Source organism: Eptatretus burgeri, chromosome 10 (genome assembly GCF_056783735.1).
Source record: "Eptatretus burgeri isolate ZD-2024b chromosome 10, Ebu_testis_v1, whole genome shotgun sequence".
Lineage (NCBI taxonomy): Eukaryota > Metazoa > Chordata > Myxini > Myxiniformes > Myxinidae > Eptatretus > Eptatretus burgeri.
In genome coordinates this window covers 104,603,149-104,612,897 of record NC_140970.1, presented here as the reverse complement: position 1 = coordinate 104,612,897, position 9,749 = coordinate 104,603,149, and the positions used below count along the sequence as shown (strand labels likewise).

Below are 9,749 nucleotides of genomic sequence, written 5' to 3'. Positions count from 1 at the left end.
GTGCAGAATGAAATATGGTGCTTCTCAACCTCCTGCGTGTCGCTACCCAGCACTGACCTTGGCTGAGAGTCCACCACGCCAGAACCGCCATGGCCACTCGCTGCATCCAGAATGCAAAACAAACAAGTCGAGGAGCTTCTTACACACGTCAACTCGTACCATTTTGACATTATAATGGCTTCCAGGTTCTAAAATCACCTTGGAGGCAGCCATACTGTCACGGTCACTTTTTGAGGACACCTTGATCCTGGGTCAATGGATGTGCACTGTGCACATCTTTAACACATGACAAATTACCACTCCATTTACCATCAAATGTGACGTTTGTAATGTGACATGCTCACACGACACCCTCAACAAAACGCAAAGGATATCCCAAACATCAGAATCAGATTCAGACATAATCTACGTAAACCTGAATGATGAATCGTTAGTTCAAGGAAATAATCAAACATGAGCAATGAAACTAATGACAGGTTGTTTTACAAAAGACAAAGAACATTACTGAGCAGAAAAGCATGAAGCAAGTTCATCAACATGATATGGTTAAACGGTTTACGAAAACCAAGTCAAAGGCCCAAAGTGGAAGAATGGCTGCAGTCGAAGGTCATGAAGTAAAACAAATGTCTAATTTCCAAACCTGAGAATTACTAGATTTTATCATTGTTTAATATTTCTCTTCATATTAAAATTCTGGGAGTTTCACTGGAATTGCTATGGTTCTGTGGGGAGGGCCATGCTTTATCCAAAACTGTGACGAGAGACACATGTTATGTTGCAAGCATTTTGGGAAATCGATGGAAGAGAAATGGAATTGAATATCTTCCATGAGCTAAAGAACAATGTAACAAAACATGGGGGCAATACCCATGGACGCTCCCCTGGTAGAACTATGATACTGAGGAGGACATCAACGTGGCATGGAATCAGCAAAATGCACCTACCAATGAACCAATATTATAGCAAATACCTATTTTGGGGGGCAACCACCCCCTCCCCCAGGTAAATCCCTTTAGACCCCAACTTTTTTTAATGTCGTGAACAATCTTTGGTACAACAAGAGTGATGAAGGTTGAAGTCAAGTGTTATCCAAATTGTGTGTGTAGTTTCTGATAAGAAAGCAAATACCTATTTTGGGGGGGTAACCCCCCCCCCCATAGATCCCCTGAAACCCTAATCATCTTTTTTTAATGCCATGAACAATCTTTGGTGCAACTTGGGTGATGAAGGTTGTGGTCAAGTTTCATCGACATTGTGTGTGCAGTTTCGGAGAAGAAAGCTAATATATTTGGGGGGGGGACAGGGGGCAACCCTCCCCCTTACACTCCCTTCGACCCCGATTTTTCTAATGTTATGAACAAACTTTGGTACATCATGGGTGATGAAGGATGTAGTCGTTACATCGGAATTGTGTGTGAAGTTTCTGAGAAGAAAGCAAATACATATTTTGGGGGGCAACCCCCATAGACCCTCTTAGGGCACGATTTTTTTTTAATGCAATGAACAAAGTTTGATACATACACGGTGATGAACTTTGTAATAAAGTTTCGTTAAAATTGTATGCGAAATTTCAGAGAAGAAGTTTCAAGTGCTTGTGGACAGACAGACGGACGACGCGCCATCCCATTATCTCCCCGGAACTACGTTCCAGGTGAGCTAAAAACAGGACAAGCTGGTCCGGTATAAATTCCTGGGAAATCATGGAATCTCCAATTGCTGCATCCTGGTGCATTTGAATCATATAAGTATGTGAAGTGAAAACTTGATCATGATGACGTCAATTATTTCTTACCTTTTGAAATTCCAACATCGGTAAAGTTCACCAGCTTTAATAAATAATGATAATAACTTCTCATTGACATTTTCACGCAAAATGGGTGAAAGCTGAGCAGCCATGCGATCCTCGATGGGTAATGGCAACAATTTCTCATCGGTTTGTTTGCGTAGTGGTCGTGCATACATAGGGAGTTTTCGAATGGTAGTGAAACATACCAGGATCACAGGGACTAAGGCAGATGGGAGCCTTTCCTGGCATTGAAGTCCAATTGCTTACCTTCTGATGCTGAGACTTTAAAAAAAAAAAATAAAGTTTTAACATCCCATGTCATTTGTCAATGTTAGGGTCAGGATTAACTCTAACCCTATTCCTTTCAACCGGAAAGTCTTTTGTCCTTCAAATAATACCCAGAGTTTCATAGCCGAACGTAAAGGAAGTCAGTTGGGAGCCTGACATATCGGCAGACAAGTTGGTGAAACAAGTGGGACTGTTCAGTTCAAATGCCAAGACTGTCATCAATGGATAATGGAGAAAAATTATTTCAATAAAACCACAGACATATTGATCACATCTACTTGCAAGTTCTCACAAGAGAGACTGTTGAAATAAATAAATAAAAGCCTGTCGCAAGCAGAAAATATATATATATATATATATATATATATATATATATATATATATATATATATATATATATATATATATATATATATATGCTGTTGTTGTTCGTCTTTCGGCTGCTCCCATTAGGGGTCACCACAGTGGATCATCCGTTATCATCCGCATACTGATTTGGCATAGGTTTTACGCCAGATGCCCTTCCTGACGCAACCCTGGTCGCCTCTCACTACACAGGAATAAGGATTGGATTTCGCCATGATTCTGGGCTGCCCTACACCCTCTCATAGTGCGGCCCAGCACAGAGCTCCCGTCCTCAAGCGATCCTCCAACCCAAGCCTCCGAGTAGCCGGATTACAGGCGCATGCCACTACACCCGGTTATATATATATATATATATATATATATATATATATATATATATATATATATATATATATATATATATATATATATATATATATATATATATATATATATATATACTGTATATTATTACTTTATGCTAATTTGTTTTTAGGTCTGACAGAATAGCTGAGACTCTCGAGGCATACTCGCTTCTTAGCTGTCCAGTCAGGGTGTAAATCCCGATCCAACTATGACCCATCTCCCTGGTGTTTCAAATGTGGGTGCCATCCGCCGGATGGACGTTAGAGTCGAAGGACCCATATGCCAGCACTGGTCGATATTGAATGTTAAAGATCGTACAGTGTCTTTCATGAGGAGTGGGTGAGCTATCGCCGGCATCTTGAACAAATTAAAAATGCCTGTCCAAATCACCTTCGGTCGAACGTCAGGCCTGGCCGGCTGGTTCGTGAAAGAGTTTGGTCAAACAACGCTCCACCACTGACCCCACAAGAAGGGGGAATCATTGTAGCTGTTGAAGAAGAAGAAAAAGGAAGAAGAAAATGCTTATAATTTGTATTATTTTTGAGCAATAAACATTTTCCAGTACCAGAACACAGTGGCAAGAGGATAAGTGGAACACTCATGGAGAAATATCATTGAAACCGAAGAATCCTCTAACAAAACACATCACTGACCCAGAAAAAAATCACACAGAAGTCAATCATCACTTTGCTTCGTCTGGAACCTATGCCTGCTGGTTGTATCATTGGCTGAAGGTGTGACTGTGCCACTGATGCAGTGCCCCCTGAAAGTTAGGGCAGGAATTTGGAATTTCTTCAGGGTGCTGGTGATAACTCGCCTACTCTTCATGAAAGACACCATGGGATCTTTAACGCCCACCAAATAATGCTTTTAGACGGGACGCCAGTTTAAGGTCCATCCGAGGGATGGCACACACATTGTTCCCTCGCCCTGTCTGTGAAACACAAGGATGACAGTTAAAAGCTATGTCAGGATTCAAACAGGTAGGCAGCTCAGAGGCGAGTGTGCGTACATCAAGGGATAGATCGATGGGCATGTAGAATCTCTTTTGTTGGGATGTGATACAGGATGGGCCAAACAGCCTTTTCCTGTGATTTGTTTCCCTCTTTTCATGATCATCAGAATTTCTTTCACCCAGCTATTATACTCCAAAAAGGTAAATGGTAATTGCACACCGAGCACATACCTGTATCCTACATCATTATCAATATGGTATCAGTGAATGAGTTAATCAGGTGGATAAGTTGTCAACAGGCACACTGATCTGGAAAGGTGAAATCTTCCCTTAATATTGGCAGAACACGAAGGTCAAATGCAGTGGGTGACTGTCAAACAGTGGGTAATTACCAAAGCCTTGAATTAAAGACTCATTATGCGCATGTCATGGTGAGCACAACACAACGACACAAGTTAAAACTTTTACTGAAAACCGCAGGAATATATTTATAGGACTTTTTAAGGTATAAATTGTGACAAAAGGTCTTATTTATGTAACTCCCCAACAAATTAACAAGAAAAAGACGTCATGCAGAGCAAGATACTTGCAAAATCCACCTACCCATCTCTCCAAAGGTTGCCATGGATACATCAAATTGTCCATTTCATTAAGATTAAAATTGACAATCTTCATCAAAGCTCAGGTCAGTCGGATGAAAATTGATGATTTTTCAGATTGAAGTTGATGATTTTACAAGTTTGACCTTGAGTTAACCTTTGACCTTTTGACTTCAAAAATAGTTGGTTTCCAAATTCTGTGATTGGCACGATGCAATGATGCAATTGTTGTTTAATCCTCAAGTAAATCGGATGAAAATTGATGATTTTTCTGATGGAATTTGATGATTTTAGAAGTTTGACCTTGAATTGACCTTTGACCTGTTGACCTCAACAATAGTTGCTCTCCCAATTCAGTAATGCACTATGCAAATCCTATTCAACTTTCAAGTCAATCGGATGACAAATGAAAATTTTAGAAATTTGACCTCAAGATGACCTATGACCTTTGACCTCAAAAATAATAGGCTTCTCAGTTGAGACTACCTCTACAACTTGGTAAAGTTTCATGACGATCGGTTTTAGAATTGTGACCTGGAGGCAACGATTGACAAGCAAACAGACAGAATGAAAAATCACTCACTGAGTGACAACTTGGCAAAACAGCACAAAGTAGAATGGCACTCGGGAGAGCGCATACCTCTGCCAGGTGGAACAGTTCACATTTTGTATCCCACTGATGGGCTGGATCCGAACCAAAATCCAATCCGCTTGTTCTTGTCACCTATTTAACTCATCCACCTTGTTTTGTCACAACTCGTCCACAACTTTTTGAGATATCGTGATATATTTAGTTTTTGGTGCTATCTATAAATTTTAGAAATTAGGCCCGTGTTGACCTTTTGACCTTAAAATTAATTGGTACTTGAATTCAGCGACCTGAAATGAAAATGCTCTTCAAATTTCAAGTTAATTAGATTAAAATTTAGGAATTTAGAAATTCGGTCCAATTTGGCTCAAATTGGCCTTTTGGCTGATGTTGATCTCAAAGTTAATAGGTGGTTGAATTCAGTAACCTGCTATGCAAATGCTCTTCAAATTGCAAGTCAATCAGATGAAAATTAACAATTTTAGAAACAATTAAAAAATTTGGCCTATTTTGGGTTGACCTTATAGTCTATGTTCACCTTTTGACATAAATATAACCTCAAAAGTAATAGGTGGTTGAATTTATTGACCTCATATGCAAATCGTGTTCAAATTTCAGTCAATCGGATGACATTTGTAGATTTTAGAAAATATCGGCTCAAATTGGCCTATGTAGACCTTTTCAGTCAACTGAGTTTTACGAAACTTCAATGTACGACCCTCACAGGGTCGGTGTCATTAATCTTTGAAAATTTCAGAACGGTCAGTTGAGCGGTTAAGGCTGGAGGTGAGCGAACAGAGAAGCACACGCACACGCACATGCACAAACGGAGGCGATCAACATACTTGTCAAAAAAAATTTTTTTAACAAGTAATAACAAAACCGACACCAATATACATGAAAAATCTTCAATTTTACAACAATAATAATAAAAAGAAAGACGCCGTGCAGAGCACCATACATGGAGAAGTTCAGCATGGATGCCACAGATCCTAGGAGGTTTACCCCATTTCAACCGGTTCACCGCACCCTGTGTTTCCACAAGCGAAGGTGACCACAGTTGATTGGAGGGCCAGCAACAGGGATTGTAACATCCTTGACATCCAACACGACAGCTGGTGGACCAGCCTGGTACAACCGCTCAAAGTAACTGGCCCAGCGGGCCCTCATTTCGGACTCCTCTGCCAAGAGCCCGCCACCCTCTGCTCTAACTGCAGTACACCAAGGGATGGGCTTGGAGGAACACAATGCGCGAATTCCCCTGTAAGCAGGACAAGAATCACTTGTCCACAGGTGATTCTCTACCCCCTCACAGATTCCTCACACATGAGCCTCCTTGTTCTCCCTTAACGCACGTACAGTTTTACACCACAGCTCCCTGAACAGCTCAGCTCTGCCATTCAGCCAGGCCCTGTGACTCTGGTCAAGGGTATTCAGTGTCCCTTGAGAGACAAAATTCTTCTTCGCCTTACGGTGAGTTCCAAGACATCCACCGGCAACATCAAGGATGGTCATCTTGAAGGCACTCCACAACTATTCAGGATCTCCCAAAGCACCCAGACCTGCAAATCTTCACTCAGTCTGTTTGCAAACTCCTCAGCTACCCTCTCATCCTTGAGCTTGACAACATCCAGCCTAGGCTGGGATGGTACCATTCTCCTGGATTTAAGGTGAAACTTTAGAGTTGAGGAACTGAGCACTCTGGTAGACCCTGCAGTTCTGGATCATCCTCCAGCAAACATCAACGAGCACATGGTCAATCTCCTTTGCCACACCGCCAGTGTTGGAATACCAAGTCCAGCAATGAGCCTGTGGGTGCTGAAACCCTGAACTGGCCACCCTAAGTCCATGACTTCTTGTAAAGTCAAGGAACTTTGTGCTATTCAGGTTCACAGTTCCAGACCCATGGGGACCAACACACATCTCATAACCATCCCTATCAGTTCCAGTCGATGCATTGAAATCCCCCAAGACAAGAAGTGTATCTCGCCTGGGGCACTGATCAACCACAGACTCGAGCGTGGCGTAGAATCACTCGCCTCAGTCAGAGAATATACAGAGACCAGTGAAATGACACCCAAGGAGTGATGAATCCTTAGTCTCATAATATGCTCGTTGACCGGTGTTACCTCAATTATCATTGGAGTCAGCTTATTGGACACAACTACAGCAACTCCTTCGGCATGGTAACCATCAGAGTGACCAGACCAATAGTTGGTGTAACCACCCACCATGATCTCGCCGCAATTCGGTCTCTGAACCTCAGAGAGTGTTGAAATATCGATGTCCAAACGCTTGAGCTCAGATGATGACAGAGACAGGTGATCATTCTCTCTTTGGGATAGGACATTCCAGGCACCCACCTGAAGGGACCGCCTCAGGTTAATCCAAGGAGACCGCCGTCTGGTGGACGACACCTCAGCACCACTACGACACACTCTCCCGCAATCTGACCCGGGAATGTTACCCCGTGGTTTCCCTCCTATCTTCAAAAATTGGGGGTCCCGAAGGCTTTGCCCCAATCCCATCATCCGGTGAGCTGCGCTGCACAGGAGGTACTCCCATGGAGTGGGTTTTCAGAATTTTTTTTATGCTTCGAGAATGTTTTGCGGAATGAAGGGTTTTACGGTGGCCGGAGTGCAAATCCTGCCACCAACCTCCTAATAAGAAGAAACCCAACTGTGGAGGACGTCCACAGACACAGTCTATGGCCACAGACACAATTCAGATATGGATGGCCGTTGGCTCACAAGGAGCTCCTCCGCCCTTTGACAGGTTTTGTTTTTAATCCTGCTGGGTGTCCATATCCAAGCACCCTCCTCACCAGGAAACCTGGTGGGGGAGACGGTTTAGTCGCCGACAACCCGACCTTGGAACAGGTTAATACAGGTTTACATGATACCTGACCTGTAGCAAGTCACAGATCTGATCTGGCCTGACCTGACAATAATGAAGTCGACCGACCAATCCACTTGGAAATCTTCAATTTTGCAAGTACAAGTAACAATAATTTTATTTATATACAGTGGCACTTTTTTCTTGTGGATACAAGGTGCTGAAATAAAGAGAAAGAGAGAAATAAGGGGTGGTGGAATTGAGGAGGAATGGGGAGGGGGTTGGGAATTGGTTGTGGAGGAGGGGGCGGATGGAGGAGCGGGGGTAGTATGAAAGAGAAAATTGAGGTGCTGCCTGTGAGGTGCTCATTGCACAATGCAATACACCGTTTAAAGGAAAATTAATTCAGTTTTAATGAGACAAACTGCTTTAGTTTCAGTATTATTTGAAGTACCCGCCCTCTGGGCGATCTTGTTCCAAACATGCAACACGTTCTTGTGACGCATACCTTTACTTGGGCGGAGTATAGGCAACTGACAGCATTGTAGAGGGAAAAAAATATCCCTGATAACGTGCATGAAGCAAAAACATACCTACTGCATATAATTCAAAATACATCACTGCACTGGAAAACGTGGGGACAGGAATACTACAATGTAAATGGTGGAGACTCGTAATACGAAGGGCAAAGCCCTCATGTAAAGTAAAGTGTAAAAGTCTTTTTGTACACCGCCATTCCCCCAAGGCCACCTGCAAAGACAAAAACATCCCTACACATTAATTGGGGTCATGCTCATCCTCTGTAGCAAATTTGAATGTCATTGGCCCACAACTGTAGGAGGAGTAGCACGCCAAACAAACACAAACGCAAACGCACACAAACACCGGTCCGTGATATATAATAAAGATGAGCAGTTCTGGTTTTGGGAACCTATTATCTTTTTTGTTATTATTATTTTTTGTATACATAGTCGAGGCTCGTTGAAGAGCTGGTACTAGTACACTGAATGGATCAGGACGCAACAGAACAAAAGGAAGAGCAGAGGAAGAGGGGTAAACACCAACAGTAGAGTTGGAGGACAAGATAGACAAACAATCGGTGTGGGGAGGAATGGGGGGCAGGAGAGGATACATGGGGTGGACAATGTGGATGCAGAAGGAAATGCTCAGGAGGGAAAACTGGAAATTTGGAAGTGAGAGGGATTGGGGTAGGTTGGGGGTAGGGGTTAACGAGGGTAAAGCAAGATCATGGTTTGGGATTGGGGACAAACTGCGATGGTGGTGAATAGCTGTCTTGAAGACCTGGAGGGAAGAATTAGATTGAAGAGGATGTGGAAGTTGATTCCATAGACAGGAAAAAAGAGGAACAAAAAATGAGTCGAGGTGAGATATTTTTCAGTTCTTGTACAATGATAAAGTACGAACCACAGTCGTGACACACAGTGTCCTTTTGTGTAAAATAATGGGAATATAAATGTTTAGTAACAAAGACAGGGAAATAACCTGATGGTATATAATACAGGGTTCAGTAGGAGAGTATCAGTTGAGTAGCACTCCTAATGCATGTGGGGATAAAAGGGTAAGGGTGGGTATAAATATCATGTGCATGCTATGTTTATCAGAAGTTATGGGAAGAAGAGCCTTGAAATCTAGTCATTTTTACATACATCTAACATTCAAAGCTCTTTTTAATCACTCACTCACTCACTCACTAATATAAATGTTTAGTAATTTCAAGGTGGGCTAGAAAGTTAAATTTTTGTATACTGATGCATACCAATGGAGCAGCCTCGCTCCTTCTCATGAAGGGTCATGTGACCAAAGGCAATGGCACATCATGTGATCTTTCACAGGTACGATCGCTTGCGGGTGTTTCCAGGTTAGATGGCGATATGATTCGGGAAGTGTCTATGATTCTATGGGTTTTGTCATTTATGGACGGTGTACAGTGGAAGGAAGTTGCAAACATCTATCATTTGCAGATGA

The 9,749-nt window shown here is 42.4% G+C and overlaps 1 protein-coding gene and 1 long non-coding RNA gene across 11 annotated transcripts in view; one reads left to right on the top strand and one right to left on the bottom strand.

Annotated features, from left to right (window-relative positions):
• LOC147019356 (fibroblast growth factor 13-like) overlaps nucleotides 1-9,749 on the bottom strand; it is a 195,395-nt gene that overhangs the window by 119,342 nt on the left and 66,304 nt on the right. For 9 of the 10 annotated variants that reach the window (XM_085899793.1, XM_085899804.1, XM_085899799.1 and 6 more), the window contains one exon: nucleotides 1-100. This exon is cut by the window's left edge and continues 68 nt beyond it. In XM_085899793.1, coding sequence (XP_085755919.1) covers nucleotides 1-100 — 100 coding nt within the window. Of the gene's footprint in view, nucleotides 101-3,175; nucleotides 3,273-9,749 lie in introns of all 10 variants that reach the window. The other variant, XM_085899797.1, reaches the window with a different exon arrangement.
• LOC147019358 (uncharacterized) overlaps nucleotides 1-9,749 on the top strand; it is a 33,913-nt gene that overhangs the window by 9,463 nt on the left and 14,701 nt on the right. Inside the window, exon 2 of the long non-coding RNA XR_015062757.1 lies at nucleotides 1,575-1,651. This is a non-coding gene — a long non-coding RNA (uncharacterized LOC147019358). The remainder of the gene's footprint in view (nucleotides 1-1,574; nucleotides 1,652-9,749) is intronic.